The sequence below is a fragment of the Microcebus murinus genome, chromosome 24 (assembly GCF_040939455.1).
Source record: "Microcebus murinus isolate Inina chromosome 24, M.murinus_Inina_mat1.0, whole genome shotgun sequence".
NCBI lineage: Eukaryota > Metazoa > Chordata > Mammalia > Primates > Cheirogaleidae > Microcebus > Microcebus murinus.
Window position 1 is genome coordinate 4052432 of NC_134127.1, and position 17316 is coordinate 4069747.

The 17316-nt window shown below is 55.8% G+C and overlaps 1 protein-coding gene across 10 annotated transcripts in view; it reads left to right on the forward strand.

Annotated features, from left to right (window-relative positions):
• Positions 1-262: 262 nt before the first annotated feature.
• FGFR1 (fibroblast growth factor receptor 1) overlaps positions 263-17316 on the forward strand; it is a 49529-nt gene continuing 32475 nt past the window's right edge. For 8 of the 10 annotated variants that reach the window (XM_012762984.3, XM_012762983.3, XM_012762987.3 and 5 more), the window contains exons 1-2: positions 263-897; positions 10353-10531. In XM_012762984.3, coding sequence (XP_012618438.2) covers positions 10441-10531 — 91 coding nt within the window. In that variant the 5' untranslated portion in view covers positions 263-897; positions 10353-10440. Of the gene's footprint in view, positions 898-1162; positions 1311-2051; positions 2184-10352; positions 10532-17316 lie in introns of those variants that run through there. The other 2 variants (XM_012762989.3, XM_075997219.1) reach the window with 2 other exon arrangements.

Consider the following 17316-nt stretch of genomic DNA (forward strand, 5'->3'; position numbering starts at 1 on the left):
ACCCGCTAATCTGCCCACGGCCTGCAGCGCGAGCGCCCTCCCGGCGGTGCTCGGACTCCAGGGCACGAGCGCCAGAGGGGACCGGGCCGCAGGAAGGGCAGGGCAGCGCCCCCGGCGGCTCCGCCCGCTCCCCACCTCTCGGGGGCCGCGGCTCGGGAACTACAAGGCCCAGCAGGCAGCTGCAGGGGAGGAGGAGGAGGAGGAGGAGGAGGAGGGACCAGCGCGGGAGGGAGAGAGCGAGCCCTCGCGCCTCGCCGGCGCACAGCGCTCCGAGCGCTCCTGCGGGCACTGGCGCGGCGGCCTGGGCGCGGGCGGCGGCGAGCGGGAGCCGGACGCCGGTCCAGCCGCGGCGCGCGGAGGAGCCCGGGCTGCGCGGCAACGTCCGGACGGGCCCGCGACTCTGCTTAGCGCATTGCGGCGACCTCGCCTTCCCCCGCCGCGGGCGCGCCGCAGCTGGCAAAGCGGCGGAGACCGCGACTTTTCTCCGGTCCGGGTTCGGGGCGCCCGCGGGCGCGCAGTGCCCGTGCTGCAGTCGGGCTCGCCGCGGCGCCGGGGCCCCGCAGGGCGATGGAGCCCTGTCTGCACGAAGCGTGAGGCGCCCCCGCCGGGCTCTGGAGAAGGGGGGCGCGGGGTCTGGAGACCCCCGGCGGCGGACGGGAGCCCTCCCCCCGCCCCGCCTCCGGGGCACCAGCCCCGGCTCCATTGTTCCCGCCCGGGCTGGCGGCGCCGAGCCCCGAGCGCCACCGGGAGTCGAGCGCCGGACGCGGGGCTCTCGCGACCCCGCCGGGACCCGAACGGAGCCCGGGGGCGGCGGGCCGGAGCGGGGGACGCGGGCACCCGCCCGCCCGCCCGCGCCACGGCGGACTCTCCAGAGGCGGGTCCTCCACGCCGAGTGAGGTAAGAGCCGCGGCGCCCCCAGATCCGGGGCGGGCTTGGCGTCCCTCGCGCCCCCGGCGCCGGAGCCTCCTCGCCCGCCGCAGCCCAGTCGGGGCCGGCGCCTCCCTCCGCCCGCCGCCCGCCCCTCCGCCTCCCGGCTCCCCCAGCGCTCCGCGCCCCTTCGCGCTCCCGCCCGCCCTGCGCCGCGTCGCCGCTGCGCCCCCTGCCCGCGCCCGTCCCGCCGCTCCTCTGCCGCCCAACTTTTCCGCCAACTCGCGCTCGGGAGCCGGCGGCGCGGCGGCGAGGCCGGGAGGGCCGGGCGAGGCCGGAGGCCCACGGTCTCCGCGGAGCGCGGGGGCGAGCTGGCTGGGCGTGCGCGCGGCACATTCCGCTCCTGCTCCTCCGGCCCCTGTGGGCCTCTCCCGGTGCAGCAGGTAGCTCTGGGCGGAACGCCGGAACCCCGGGCACTCCCGAGTCCTTTTCCGCCTCCGCGCCGGCCTGGGGTCCGGGCTGGGGCGGCGCGGGGGCGCGAGGAGGGGAGGAAGTGGAGGGAAGCTGGGCTCCTCTCGGAATTTAAGGAGGTGTCGTCACCAAATGGCTGAGTCTGCTCTAGCGGAGAGCGAGGAGGGAGTCCCCTTGCCAGAGGGCGATCTTCCACTTCGGGGGGCTCAGGGGGGTCGGAAGTTTGGGGGGCGGCAGGACGACCGGCCCCAGCGCCGGGCAGGGGCGGGGGCGCGTCCGGTTCCAGCCCGGTTCTTAGGGGTGGGGACCGTGGGGGCTGCGTCCCGTGCGGTCCGCTCGGCCGCGAAGCGTGTGGCTTCTCGGGCCCAGACCCCTCTGCTTCCCGCTGCCCGTCCCGTTATGCGTGGGGGTGAGGGTCCGTGAGAGGCTAGAACCCGCTTACTTCTGCAGAGGAATTTGTGCACGTCGTAGAAGGGGGTTCGTGTACCACACCCCCCTGGGAGACAGCCAGGCGCTTCGGAGGGGGCGAAGCCCGTTTCTCCTTCCTGGGCCCAGAAGCCGCCAGCCCGTTTGAAAGCCTTTCCACGGAGCCTTTCTCCCCAGCGCCCGCCCCCCGCCCCCCGCTTTCCAGATGTGCGGCGCATCTGGTTCCGTTTCAGTCCGCACCGGCACACGGCGGCCGCCAGCCCCCCTCCCCTCCCCCTCCCCGACCTGGAACTGGGATCCTTCGACCCGGCTCGACCGCAGCCCTCCTCTGAATTTCGGGAGACTCGGAGATGGGGTGTTGGGATTTGGGGGAGAAAACAAAGCTGCCTTGGCTCCTAAGTCACCCGCGTACCCGCCAAGTGAGTTATCCTCTGCTTGCTTGGCGGCGGCGGTGGCGGTTGGGATGTTTTCTGGATGGCGCAGAAAAAAAAAAAGGCTTTTTTTGGGAGTTGGGGCCAGGGTTTTAGGGAAACGGCTCATCAGCTAGCGGTGGCCGCTTTGGCCGCGGATCTGGCCCATGACTGGCCCTGATGGAAGTTTCTGGAAACACAGCATGGCTTTCTCCTCCGCTGAGTTGCAGCTGGAGCTGCGGGAGCGCCGGTGCGGGCCGGAGCCGCGGTCCCCGCTTGGCCGCCCGCGCGCTCCCGCGCGCTCCCCAGTGTTTGCGGGGAGTGACTTGGGCCGCGGCCCCGGACACGAAGGGGGCGTTTTGCCACTTAGGTGACGGCTGCAGGTTTGGGAGGCTGCAGGTTTGGGATCGGGAGCGGGACCGTCCGATGGCTTTCTGTAGCGGTATTTGAGGCAGGAGAGCAGGGCTGTGCGGTCCAGGGCTGCGGAGGAGCGCGGGGCGCGGCGGTCCCTCTCGCCCGCTCCTTTCCAGCCTCTTTCAAATTGAAAACACTTCTCTGGTTTCCTCCTTTGGGCGGCAGTTCTGGAGGCCGGAACGAAGTCGCACTTTCTCCAGACGTGGTAATTAAGGTGACTGTTCCCTCCGCAGATGCGCCCTGCCCTTTGCACCTCCGGACCAGCGCTTTTTTTGGAATGCCAACTACCTAAATTGTAGAGCCTTAGCCCTGAGACTGTCGGGCAGCAAGTGGCCATTTTCCTCCCTTGGCCCGGCCTCCCGGTTTCCTCTCTGGGGCTTGTTTAAAAAGCTAAGTAGCAGGGCCCCGTGGGACGCGCCTTGGTCTGGCTAATTACCCCCACGCCTGGGTCATCTCCCTTCCTCTCCGTGACCACCGGCCAGCGGGCCAGCAGTCTGGGCCTGGCCTGCCCTCTGTGCTGATGGCCTGCCTCCCTAATGACTTGTTTACATATTCCCCCCCAGTTGGTTAGGAGGAGCTCCAGGGCTGCCCCTGACCCTCAGGGTGCAGGGTGTCTGGGGACAGGGCGGCTGCCGGAGCCTGGACCCAGCTGGGATGGTGATGTGCTTGCTGCATCGGTGACGAGCTCCTTGAAATATCTGTTGCACTTACTCTTAGTCATAGCTGAGTGTCAGCTTTTTAATGAGGGCCATCCAGATCCAGAGCCACTTGAACCCCCGTGCTTTCACTGCCTGCTTTTACCTGCCTGCAGAATTGCCCCTTTGGGAGGTACTTTCACAGTGGGGATTTGGGCGGGAGTGGGCACCACTTCCTTTGGTTCCAAAGCAGACAGTCTTTTTTTTTTTTGAGAGTCTCTGTTGCCCAGGCTAGAGTGAGTCCCGTGGCGTCAGCCTAGCTCACAGCGACCTCAAACTCCTGGGCTCAACCGATCCTCCTGCCTCAGCCTCCTGAGTAGCGGAACTACAGGCATGCGCCACCATGCCAGGCTAATTTTTTCTATATATATTAGTTGGCCAATTAATTTCTTTCTATTTATAGCAGAGACGGGTCTCGCTCTTGCTCAGGCTGGTTTTGAACTCCTGACCTTGAGCAATCCACCCGCCTCGGCCTCCCAGAGTGCTAGGATTACAGGCATGAGCCACCACGCCCGGCCCCAAAGTAGACAGTCTTAGGGGGCTTTTTCCCTTGGTCTCTGGCCATGGAGGATGTTAGAAAGTTCTAGTAGGTGCCCTTTGAATAGCAAGTGAATCGAAGGCACAGGAAGAAATGAAAAAAGAACCCCCCCCCACGCCACCCCCACCTCCGCCTGCTTAGGGGAGGGGATTAGAGTATACCCACGCGTCCCTCAGCCTGGGCCAGCTTCATTCCTGGTTGACTCCAGAGGGCGAGAAAACTGAACTGAGCATTAGGTAGGCAGATTCCAGCCTTAGAGACCAAGGAAAATCCATGGGTTTTGCTTTTAGTAGTGTGCTTTTTGTTTGTTTTGGGTATTGACCTGAAACAAGACTACTGAAACAGAGGAGATTTGCTGATGTGAGCTTGGGGTTTAGCAGCCAGCTTCTCCAAAGGCTTTTTTTCTTGCCTCCATTTTTAAATGTCTTTCTTCAAAATGGCTGTTAGTAGAAGAGCATCCTCGGAAAGTTTGGGCCTGTGGTGCTGCCTGAGGGAAAGGAGTTAGATACAATTGATTCCAATGTCTTGTGGCTGAAAGGGCCTCACGTCGCTTGAGATGAGTTTAATTTCCTCTTGGGAAATTTGTCTTGCATTTTTGCCTTCCCCAGAGCTTTGCGAAAGGTCTGGACGCACTAGGGACTGGTGGGAGTCCAGATGTGCAGCTGTAGAGAAGATTCTGGTGTTTCCAGAGAGGATTAAATACCAGACTTGGGCTAGGATATTTGTTTTAGCCCCCAAGGTTGCATCTACCTTAAACAGACATTCTCTCCTCACCACCCCTCACATAAAGAAAGAAGTAATGTTTGGTCCTCCTCTTCCCCTCCCCGGCCCCTAGTATATAGCACTCACCTAGGCGAACAACTCCAGGAATATGGAATTGCGCTAGCATATCCTGTCTTCAGTAGCAAGGTTTTCTAGATTATGTGTGGTTTCACTTATTTTAGTAATTTTTTTGTATACTTATTATTCCCAAGGACATTTGGACACTTTTTTTTTTTTAACAGATTCAAAATAAAAAAATTAGTATTTCCCTTGGACCAGCCAAAATTTCACAAGCTGAGCTGTATAACTTTTTTCAAATGTTTGTTAGGCATTTAACTCTGCCGTCTCAACATTGAGTAGAGAATGGTCGCTTTTGCGAAAAGGGACCCTTTCTATTAAGCAGTAAGCCTTATTCTCATCTGAAGAGACTCACGTTTTGGTGTTAACTTCCTCAATTCTGAAGACTCAGAAATGTTAAGAAAATGTCTCCGTTGGTATTCTCTGGAATAGTGCTTGGCTGGTTTACAAGGGGTACTGACTATTGCTTTTTCCTGGTATTCTCAACCTCTTTTCTGGGAGAATATCTATACTAGTTTCTTCTCAGTCACCCTTCTTTTCTTTCATTCATTTATTCATTCAGTTAACAAATATCTCAGCGTCTTCTGTGTACACTAGGTGCTAAGGGTATTACTAAAGGTTAGAGCCAGGCATGGTGGCTCACACCTATAATCCCAGCAATTGGGGAGGCCAAAGTGGGAAGATCACTTGAGCCCAGGAGTTCAAGACCACCAGCCTGAGCAACATAGTGAGACCTTGTCGCTACAGAAATTTTTTTAGAAAGTTAGCCAGGCATGATGGCCCACACCTAGCTACTCAGAAGGCTGAGGCAGCAGTGAGTTATAATTGTGCCTCTGCACTCCAGCCTGGACAACAGAGCAAGATCCTATCTCCAAAAAAAACAAAACCCAAAGGTTAAATAGGTACAGACCCTGCTCTGAAGGAGCCTGCAATCCCACAGGGAGAGAAAGGGATGGGGGACATAAATAGCAATCACATAAGACGACTTGAGCCCCTTATCAGAGGGGCTAGTAAGGTGGTTTGCAATTCAGAGGGATGAGATCCTCTAGCTAGAAGGCCCAAGAAAGGCTGTGGAAGAGGTAGTTACTCAAGGTAGGGCTCAAGAGAATAGCAAAGACCTGGCCCTGGGCAAACAAGAACCTCTTGCACAGAGACACGCATTGCCTGGAGCTGTGAGCTCTACTCATGGGTAGAAATATAACATGAGCTACATGTCATTTTAGCTTTTCTAGGAGCCACATTTGAAATCAAGTAAAAAGAAACACGATAAATTCATTTTAATTAGTTTGTTTAGATTTTAATAATTTGTGTGATTTAACCCAATACACCCATAATTTATGTGACTTATAACCCAGTGTATACAAAAATATTACCGTTTGAACATGTAATCAACATAAAAAAATTGTTGATGAGATACTTTACATTCTTTTTTTTTTCTTACCAAGTTTCCAAGATCCAGTGTATGTTTTTTTTACCTCTGGCACATCCCAATTAGCACCAGCCACATTTCCAGTGTACAGTAGCCACATGCGGGTAGTGGCCCCCCTATAGGCCAGTCCGTCACAGGGTATGAAGATGGAGAGTGAGAAATACCTTTGGAAAGGTTGGAAGTTCTTGTCTTCAGGCAGCCAACTACCAAATTTCCTGAGAGTGCTATCAAGGAGTTAAAGCATTATTATACTATATGATGATAATGATAAAAATATAATAATTATAAACATATTACTATATTAAATATATTTGCAATTCCTTATGTTTGATCAGTACTTTAGAGAGGAGAGAGCAAGCGCCTGCACCTACACTGCCCAGTTTGATCCTCATAACCACCTGTGATGTATGTAGCTCCCTCCAACAGGTGGGAAACTGAGGTCCGGAAGGTTAAGTGACTGTCCCAGGGTGGCAGATTCGAAATGGAAGGGCACGCACTTATACTTCCTCCAGAGAACAGGAAGAAAAAGGCTTGGCTGTGAGCTCATCGGCTGGCTTTCCTGATGTCACTTTTGGACAGGGAGCTCTGATGTGCACAGAATGTCCACGCTTAGAGCGAGGGGGCACCGCAAGGTCACGCGGGTCAGCCCGTGCTTTCTGGGCAGACACTGTCCACATCTCACGCCGGATTGGCGCTCTAGAGAGGAGACAGTGGGCACTGTCACCCACACAGCCCCTTCAGTCTTCCCAGCCACCTGTGAGGTAGGCAGGGAAGATATTTCACCCCCCTCCGGCAAGTGGGGAAGCTGAAATGTCACGGTTTCCTCTCCACTCCCCACTGAGGACCCCTGCAGGCAGGCGTGAGTGGCCGTGACTCCCGGGAGACTGACTGACACTGGAAAGACCCCGAGCGGGCAGCCAGCTGCAGGGTCTCTGAGGAGGCTGCTGTGTGCACCTGTGAGGCTACAGGTCACACCTGTCAAGCAGGGGAGGAAGGAGGCTGTCCCTAAGGGAGCTGAAGAATTCCTTAATTAGTAGGAGAAGGTGAGGCGAAGGAGGAGGTGGCAGTCCTCAGGGTCCCAGGCAGCATGTGGACTAGTGGCTTGTGCAAGGTGTGTGTGGAATGGGGTGTGCGCCCACTTACCTTTTCATTCCAGGAGTTGGTGCCAGGAGGCTGGGTTTGCTTAGCATGCATGCGTGTTTTACAGATGTGAAACTTTCGAGGCCCAGAAGGGTAGGAGAGGAGGAGACTTTTGCACCTTTTTTGGGGAATGAGCTGAGGGAAGCTGCCCGATGAGTTTGGGGTGCATTGATCACAGAGCCGAGAGAGGGCGGTCTACGGCCAGCCCACACTTGTGAGGAGGTGGCAGGCTTTTCAGGGGACAGAGAGGCCGAGTGGCGGTCCAAGCCGCCTGTCTGCTGTGTTTGAAACCAAGCTTAATCATCTCAATTAATCATCTCAATCGTCTCCCATTGGACACTAAAAAATGTATTCCGTACTCCGGTAGTTACTGTGAGACGGAGGCTTTCTTTCTGAGCTACACCTTTCTGGGTGACAGACAGGCCTGCATCTGTTAAATGTGTCTTTGGGATGTAGTGAGATGTGGGGTGCGGGTTTAGGGATGTTCTCAGGCAAGCATTGCTTCTATCCCAGGCCCTGGGGTGCGCCCTACCCTAAGGACCAGAGCAGCGGTCCCCGACCTTCTTAGCACCAGGGACCAGTTCCACGGAAGACAGTTTTTCCACGGACTGGGGTGGTGGGGGGGTCGGTTTGGGGATGATTCAAGAGCGTTACATTTATCGTGCACTTTATTTCTATTAGTATTACCTTGTCACTTGCCATTCACTGATGGGGTTTTGCTGTGGGTCTGCAAGTAATTGATTTATCACGGTGTCTGTGCAGTCAAACCTCTCTGCTAATGACGATCTGTATCTGCAGCTGCTCCCCACTGCTAGCATCACCGCCTCAGATCATCGGACGTTAGATTCTGATAAAGAGGCACAAGCTTGGCCGGGCGCCGTGGCTCACGCCTGTAATCCTAGCACTCTGGGAGGCCGAGGCGGGAGGATTGCTCAAGGTCAGGAGTTCGAAACCAGCCTGAGCGAGACCCCGTCTCTACCAAAAATAGAAATAAATTAATTGACCAACTGAAAATATATATACAAAAAAAAATTAGCCGGGCATGGTGGCGCATGCCTGTAGTCCCAGCTACTCGGGAGGCTGAGGCAGGAGGATCGCTGAGCCCCGGACTTTGAGGTTGCTGTGAGCCAGGCTGACGCCAGGGCACTCACTCTAGCCTGGGCAACAGAGTGAGACTCTGTCTCAAAAAAAAAAAAAAAAAAAAAAAGAGGCACAAGCTAGATCCTTCTCATGTGCAGTTTACAGTAGGGTTTGCGCCCCTGTGAGAATCTAATGCCACCACTGATCCGACAGGAGGCCTGTGCGGTGATGGGAGGGATCGGGAGCGGCTGTAAATACAGATGAAGCTTCGCCGGCTTGCTCGCCACTCACCTCCAGCTGTGGCCCAGTTCCTAACAGGTCACGGACGGGTACCAGTCCTTGGCCCCGGGGGGTTGGGGACCCCAGGACTAGAGGGTTCATCTGTGATCTGCTTCCAAGGATCTTTCTTTTGACCAAAGGGATTGAGAATCAAGGCTCTTTCATTTCCAGAGTTAGCTTGGATTTGTCCTTGTCTGCTTGGTTTGGAGAAAATGAGTTTGCATCATCAGATAGAGCCAGGTTTGATCCGAAAACCTGGGTGATAAGAGACCCCTCCCCCCCCAGTCCCGGTGCTGTTGGTTACTAGCCTACGTGTCCTTGGAGAAAGTACTTACCTCTTTGAGTCTCAGTTTCTCCACCGCTTAACGGGGAATAACAATTCCTATCCCCTGTTCGTTTATAGTGAGGAATAAATGAAGTTACACAGTTATAAATTAATTGTACCTAGCGGCATGCTTGGCACGTAGTAGGTATTCAGTGTTCATTCAATGTTGTCTCTTCTAGTTCCTCTCCTAAACTTAGAGAACATGAAAGAGAAATGTTTACTTCTGTTTTGATTCAAAATCATTAAAAAATTTAGTAAGCCTTGGGAGGGAGCTTTGGTGGTATTGTGTGCGGATTCCCACCGGCCAAGCGCATGTGAGTGAAGCCAAGAATCCAGGGGGTTTTCTGCCAGCCAGGGCTGACTCACTCGCCGCCGAGGGGCCCTGCCGGGCCGGGTGGGGGAGGCAGGGCTGGAGCACCGCATTAGGGCATGTTCCGGGGAAGTGGATTCTCTGAATAACTTGGACGGTTCCCTGGAGCATTTGGGACAGAAGCCACATGGAAGACAGAGATGGTCGCCCCCTTGCAGCCCAGACAGTGCCCAGAAAGTCTTGTCACTTAGCAAACGTTTAGCAGCAATGAGCCGTTCTCTAAGCGCTTCAGCTGGGGCCAGCATGACCGTCTTTGAGTCAGCCCTTGCAGGGGCTCTCGACTCCCCGCTAGGACCTTTTCTGACCCCAGCTTTGGTACTCATATCCGTCCGTCAGACATCAGCGTCACCTTTTGGCAGCGGGGAGGAGAACGGGACCCACCCCAGAGTCCCGCACTCTGAGGCTCTGTGTAAGCAGTTGCTGAGGGCTGTGGAACTAGAGATTCCTGTGACTTAGACCCTGCTAGGGGCCAAGAGGAGAAGCCTGGAGGTGACTTACTTCAACTTCCTCCTCCAGTTGGTCCGGGAGTCGCAGGTCTTACTTACCGGAGTCCGGCAGCTGCTAACTAGTTATCTCTGTACTTGGTGCCCGTTTCCACGTCCCCGGCTTGGTCCATGAGTCTTCAGCCCCTTTCTTCCGCAGCAGAGGGGTCGGTTTGCCCCGGGCAGGGGTGAGTCCCGCAGCTGCGGCAGGACACGCTGGAAAGCCCTGGTGCACAGAGGCAGAACCACCTGGGACATTCCTGAGCCACACGCCTCCCAGCACACACGGTCTTAGGCTTATTTCTTAGAGAGACCCTCGTGACGATATTCCCAACCAGGCTTGCACATAATCTGCACTCCAAACATGGTTGTGGAATTGAATTAAAGCACCCTTTGTCCAATTAAGACCTGTACATTCTAGTAGGATCACAGTTCCCTTCCGCGCTTTGAAGAGCAGGTTACTGCTTCCAGTGACCCTCGCGGGGCCCCCGACTGTGCCGCGCGCTTTGCCTTCTTTTCCTCCTTGCCCCTCGCCCACCCAGACGCTCCTAACTTTTTTTTTGTTGTTGTTCCCCACTTTCCCCAGAGTCAGCTCGAGGAGGAGGGTCAGGCCCCAGGTGGAGTATCCATGGAGGTGTGGAGCCGTCTCACCTACCTCTAACCGCGGAACTGGGATGTGGAGCTGGAAGTGCCTCCTCTTCTGGGCTGTGCTGGTCACAGCCACACTCTGCACCGCCAGGCCGGCCCCGACCTTGCCTGAGGAAGGTAAGGCCAGGCCTTGGGGACGGTGGGCCGGGAGGGCGGTGGCGTGGCTGGGCGGGACGGAGACACCCGGGCTGCTTCCGGCCTGGCTTTGGACGTAACCAGCTCCATCTGGTTGGGGTGGGAAGGCCAGGGGGCTGCGCTCACAGGGTCGGCTATGTTTTCTCTCCCCGAGGAAGGAACACCTAACTGCAACCGCCCTAGAGCCGGCCCCTCAGCCTGGGTCACCTGTGGGATTTGGGAGGTGGGGGCACGAGGGGCCTGTGAGTTTGGGTCTAGAACTTGGATCAGACCACAGCAGACATTGTCAGAGGCGAGAACTTGATAAAGACCTCCGGCTTCTAGAAGATTGTTCCCAAGACACATCTGTGGGTGTCAGCGGCCGCAGCGGGTGGCCTGCTGCCGCACCTGCCGTGGCGTAGTCTCACAGGCTGTTTGGGGGCTGCTGAGTGGTTTGCTTGGATGTGTACTATTCGGGGGGGTCGGGGCGGGTTCGAGGAGATCGAGAACCAGGAGGCACAGACTGGTGGCGTGTTGGGAATTCAGAGAGATCGTTGGTGACAGGATGGCCTTGCCCAGCGCTCACGAGATTTGCTTGGGTTCTCAAAGTACCTGCTGCAGAGGCACACCTGTTGGCTTTCGAGGGACTTTGAGAACTAACGTGAGGGCGTTTCTGCTACCATGGGGTCATGTGGCTTGTGATGTGTGGTGGCTGGTCACATAGAGGTTGGTGGAGGGTGAGTGACAGGCTCCAGGTGCACTTGGCAGGGCAGCTGAGTTTAAACCTGGGCTGCAGGGGCTTGTCCGAGCAGTGGGTGGCCGGTGAAGATGTGTGTCCGCTTGAGTGGCGCAAGGGGGAGGAGGGGGAAAGGTGTGTGAGAGTTTCTAGAAGGTGCTGTGGCTGGAGCAGGTGTATGCATGTTGCATTCAGTAACGGACTGAGGGCAAGAGCCCCGCTAGGACATGCTGGAGATCCGAACTGGGGAGAGGCTATCTCTGCACAGGGAATTTGTGGTCAGGTAGGGGAGAGGCAAGGATAGTGATGAGTACGTACGAAGTAGGCTGTGTTTAAACCACACGGTGGAGTTGTCACGTAACAAAATGCAATGGGAGTGCAGAGGAAGAGGGGAGCAGCAGTATCTGAAATGGGTCTTGAGGGATGAGTAGGAGTTCGGAAGGGGGAAATGAAGGGCACTCGAACTGGAGCAGCGTGGGTGAGGGTACAGAGGCCAGGACGTATAAGGAATATGGAGAACAGTTTGCCTGGTGAGTAGGTAGTTGTGCGAAGTAACACCTGGAAAAATTGGATCGAGTTAGCCTACAGAAGGCTGCTTTAATGTCCTGTTAAGAAAATCATACTTACATGGGTAGGTTCTGGGAAACTCGGAAAGTTTTGAGCAGGCAGTGACACAATCCAACTTTCAGGAAATTAATTTGGCAGCTGAATTTGGCCGGATGGGAGGAAGGAGTCGGTAGACCTTACGCTTGCATCCTGCCTCTCCACTTGATGGCCACATGACTTCCTCTGACGAATTGCACGATGAGCCTTGGCTTGTTCATCTGTGAAATGGGGGCAGTCATAAAGGATTAAATGGGAGAAGTCATTCTGAACGCGTAGCCAGAGAAATTGAAGTTGCGCGGCAGGCTGGGGGCTGGGAGATGGCGCAGGAGGGAGAAAGTTAGCAAAGACACTGTAGAGCCTGTGATTTCAGTAGGTTGACATCAGCTCTGGGTAGCTGGGGAGGAAGTCGGGTGACGTGAGAGTGAAGCTCGCGAGGGAGGAGGGGGCTGGGGAGGAGCAGGCCCATCAGAACAGGTGGGGAGGAGTCCAAGGGCAACCGGGGCTTGGATGAGGTTTGAGAATGTGAATTTGTGATGGACCCCGAAGTACTTTTTTTTTTTTTTCCTTTCAAATTTTCTCTGAGAAACTCTTTGCAGCCCAAGAATGGAGGGTGGAGAAAGTAAGCAGTGTGGATGTCAGTCTCGGGCACCTGTAGGCTGAAGGGGATGTCCAAGCACAAGGAGTTCTGGGGGGGTGGAGGAGGGCACGGTGGGAGCCATGGCTCCGGGTCCAGCATGGGACCGCAAGTGGAGGCAGTGGCGGAGGGTGGAGCGGGGACTGAGGGTCTTAGGACAAAGTTCTGGCCCTGTGAGCAGGAGGCGTCGAGGAAGGAAGGTGGATGGGGCTCTTAGGAGGCCATGCAGCAGGAAAGACTAAAGTTAGAGACCAGTTTTTAAAAATCAACTCCCAGCCTGGGCAACATAGTAAGGCCCTGTCTCTACAAAAAGTAAAAAAAATTAGCCAAGTGTGGTAGTATGTGCCTATAGTCCCAGGTACTTGGGAGGCTGAGGTGGGAGGATGGCTTGAGCCCAGGAGTTCAAGGCTGCAGTGAACTATGATCATACCACTGCACTACAGGCTGAGTGACAGAAAGAGACCCTGTCTCTTTAAAAAAAAAAATTAACTTAATTGAGGCATAGTTGCATAATTTACATACCATGATATATATACCAATCTTAAGTGTACAGTTCGATGTGTTTTGGTAAATCTACACCTCATGTAACTACTACCCCAGTCAAGGGATAGAACAGGCACAGTGGCTCATGCCTGTAATCCCAGCACTTTGGGAGGCTGAGGTGGGAGGATCACTTGAGCCCAGGAGTTTGAGACCAGCCTGGACAACAGCGAGACCCTGTCTCTACAAAAAAAAATTTTTTTAAATTAGCCAGGTGGAGTGGCGCACACCTGTAGTCCTAGCCACTTTGGAGGCTGAGGCATGAGGATTGCTCGAGCTTAGGAGATTGAGACTACAGTGAGCTGTGGTTGTGCCACTGCACTCCAGCCTGGGTAAAAAAGCAAGACTCTTGTCTCTAAAAAACAAACAAGAGAGAGAGGGAGAGAGAAAGAGAACATTTTTATCACCCCCCCCCCCCCGCAAGATTTCCTCATGCCCCTTTGCCCCTACTTGATGGGTCACCTGCCTTTGAGTCATTACGGATTTTGGCTTGAACGTTCACGTGCAAATCTTTGTGCGGGCATAAGTTTTCCCTCGGGCTGCCTTGGTTTTGATTTCAGCTCCACCTTTTACTGACCGTTGGCTCTTGGGAAAGTTCTCTGTGCACCTCTCTGTAAAATATGTTGGTGACGAATATGTGATCACAGGGTCGTTGTGAATATCAGATGAGGATGTCGGCAGAGCTCTTAGGACGGTGCCTGGTGCGTAGTCAAAGAGTGGTAAATGGCGGTCGTTGGTCCCTTTTCCCGGGACCCCCGGAGGCGACCCCACGTGGGGAGCCACATGCTGTCCCATCTTCGAATGCCACGGGACACAGCCGTGGGAAGCACTTGGAGAACAGGTCCCAGTCCGGAGGGGGACGTCCTGCCTTGGTGTCCCTGCCTGTGTAGCTCGACCCTCACGAGCTGTTTGGTAGAACACAGAGAGCTGCTGTGACCGTGCCACCATCAGGGGAAGTGTGTCTTCGTGCTCCGCGAGCTGCAAGGAGCCTCACCAACGTAGAGTGCGTTGTATAGCCTTGGCTCTGCTCATCGTTAAATTACAGTGCCGCTACTGTCTTCAAAAAACGTTATGATCTGTGGTATAGAGTTTGTCCAAAAGATTCAAGCAAACCACCCCAAACCGTGCTCACACCGAGTCCACCCTTAGCAAGGCTTTGCTGTGATTGTAATTGTGTGTGTGTGTGTGTGTGTGTGTGTGTGTGTCCGCGGGCTGGGCCCCTCCCCCGGCTGAGCACGGTGCCAACCCCAGCAGCCTGCAAATGCTCCTGGGGGACCCGGCAGGGCCTGCAGTTTCTGGCTGTCCTTGGAAAGTTGATTTAATAAGGGTTCCAGGAAAACCAGCCTCCCTCCTCTCTCCCTCTCCTTCCCCTTCTCCAGTTTGGGATTTTAGAGTCTAAGCTTGTTTCAGATCCGGCTTTGAGGGAGGGGAAGGAGATGCGTGGAGAGGCTGAAGCCGGTTTGGGGCCGAGGGGTAGAACAGCCCTTTGGAAAGACAGGCACCAACTGGAGACACTGTGAGATTGAAAAGGGTATATTTCTCTCTTTTTTGGAATAAAACTTGGGCGTGGGGGGGGAGCAGGGAGGCAAATGACTGAGTCCAGAACTGCTTGCAAGGCCCCTGCCGGCGTTGGCGTGGGTTGAACCCCCCAGGCCCTGTAGTACAGGGGACAGGGCGCGAGACTTGCAGTCCCAGTGCTGCCTCCACGCTCAGAAACCTGCAACTCATAAGCGATTTAATGGGCTGGGTTTTACAGCTCCTCCCACCCACCCAGATTTGAGGGAGTCTGGTGGCCAGTTGGAGCGGGGAGAGGTTACACTTAATGGAAAAGCTGCACGTTTCCATTTCTGGCTGCAAGCCCCCTGGATGCCGTGCGTGCACGCCACAAAGCAGGGCTTTGTCTCCGTGTTCTGCAGAAACCTGCACCCATAGGGGAGAGGCTGCGAGTGGTGCCAGAGCACTGCCCAGCCTCAAGTTCCAGGGCCTGGCAAACCCCCCATCCCCGCCTCTGGGGGTCCTGCAGCTGCCTTAGTCCCTAAGGGGTGTGCATTTCAGCCTAGCTGCAGGGAGAGTCTCAAAATAGGTACCAGAGGGTGTCCCACCACCAGGCATGCTGTGGTCCCACTGGCTGCAGCCAGTTGTCCTGTCCCGAGGACCGTGGCAGCCTGGGGACATGTACAGGACGCTCCCCCACACCTCCACCCTCTCCCCAGCGTGATTTCTTCTCCTGAAAAGAACCTGTTTGCTTCTAACTCACACTGGAGTTTCTTCGCCCTCTGCCAGAAGGCGAGCGGAATTCCGTGGAGCAGAAGTCACGTTGGATGACCCACTTGAGCACAAGGGAGGAGGATTTGGGTCTGCAGAAATCCACAAGGTGCTAAGCTCCCGGGTGCCCCTCGAGCATGGGCTCTGTCCCACATCCCGTCCCCAGAGGGAGGTGGCTCCAGTGCCTTTGCTGGGTGTTTGCTGGGTGTTGGTGAGCGCTAGTGGGGGTGGGGTGGGGAGGCCCTGCCAGCAGCCTGGGAGGAACATGAGGGCGCTCACGTGGCCCTCTTGCCCAGGCGGGGCAAGTGCAGCAGAGCCACTCCAGGGCTGTGTTCTTGGCTCCAGCCCCTGCATTGCTACACCATTAGCTCCACCGATTTTCCACTCTCGCCTTGCCAGCCCGCTCCCCAAAGTCAGGGAGGAGGAATTTCTCAGGGAAGAACAAATGAACAAATGGCTGTCCAGAGGACTTGCTGGGCGGGGGAGGGGGGACACAAACAAAGAAGCAGGCCTGGATTCTGTCCCCTGGTGTCTGCCACTACCTGCGGTCCGGGGTGGGCAGGAACTGGAGAGGAGGGAGCGTCAGGGATTCTCCTGGAGCCCGTGGCCCGGCACGGAGCTGGGCGGGCAGAGGCAGTGAGTGATGGCTGGTGTCTGGGCCGTGATGGATGGCCTTGGGAGAGTGAGTTCTGGGGAGTCATTACAGGCGAGGGCGAGGTCCGGGGTCAGAGAGCTTGACCAGCAGCTGCGCCCTGTTTGTACAAAGCCTCGTTCCTCTGGGGCCGCTGGGGGCTGTAGCTCACCCTGTGGACCCCACCTTTGCCTCTTCCTTCCTTCCCTGAAGCTTGGAAGTGAGACAACTGTTTCCCGGCTGGCTGGGGGAGTCCAGCTGCTCGGGCTCTCCTGGGCTCCTGCGCCGGGCGGCCCAGGCCTTCCCGTCGGTCCTGGAGCGATGGCTGTCCACAGACCCGCAGGACCCTCCCCTCTCTGCCCGCCCTGCTGCCCCCTCGAGTCCTCAGTGGCTTTGCTGAAAGTTGACAGCCCTGCGTGGGATCTCAGGGGCCCGTGGTAAATCCCAAACTGTTTCCTCCTAGGAGAAGCCTTTTAGAGTCTGGGTTGCTTCTGACCTTGGGGATTTGCTCTGACTTCCCGCTGGTGACAGCCAAGTAGGGGACACAAGACCGTTGCCTGAACCCCTGGTTGCCGTGTAGTGCTGCCAGTGTAGCAACAGGACATTGAGCTGCTGCCCTCAGAATTCTCTTGTCCTGTTTCTTAGCTCACGCTTGGTGCCCACTGCCTGCATTCCGAGGATTTGAGCCCTGCACCCCGGGGATGCCAGGCTGAGGGTCTGTCCGGTTGGGTCCGAGCACTGAGAGAGAGCCGCCCTGGCAGAGCTGGCAACTCCATGCTGTGGCCTTATCCCATGTGCTGTGGCGTGGCCACGCCTGCTGGGATGAATTGTGCATGGGAGGGGACCGTGGGCCAGCCAAGGCCTTGCGTCTGTGTTCCCGGCCCTGGGTGTGTAGGCGCCTTGAGCCCAAACCGCGTGAGAGGGCCAGGAAGTTCAGCAGAGAAAGGACTGAGTGGTTATGAGCTTGGGCAGGGGAAGAGGCCGAAACATCAACACTGAAGTGTCAACACAGAAAATCTAATTCAGAGCTTAGCCCTTCCCCAGTTTTCTCTCAGATGGAAAACTAGCCTCTGGCCAATCATCCATTCATCACTGATTTATTTCCTTCCTTCCTTCTCTTCCATTTTCCTGGAATACAACATATGTTTCATATATAACCATTGTTTATGCTGGTCCCTTAGCTGGAAAAGTCCGTTCCCATCCTTTCTTCCTTTTCACTTTTTATAATTTCTACCCAAGTCTTAGTTTAAGGTTTAGCTTTGGTTTAGATTAAGGCTTCATTTGAGGGCCACCTCCCTCCTGAATTAAGAATTAATTAAGTAATAATTAAGGAGTAATTAATTCTAAGTTAATCACTCCTTGGTTTTATTCTCTCT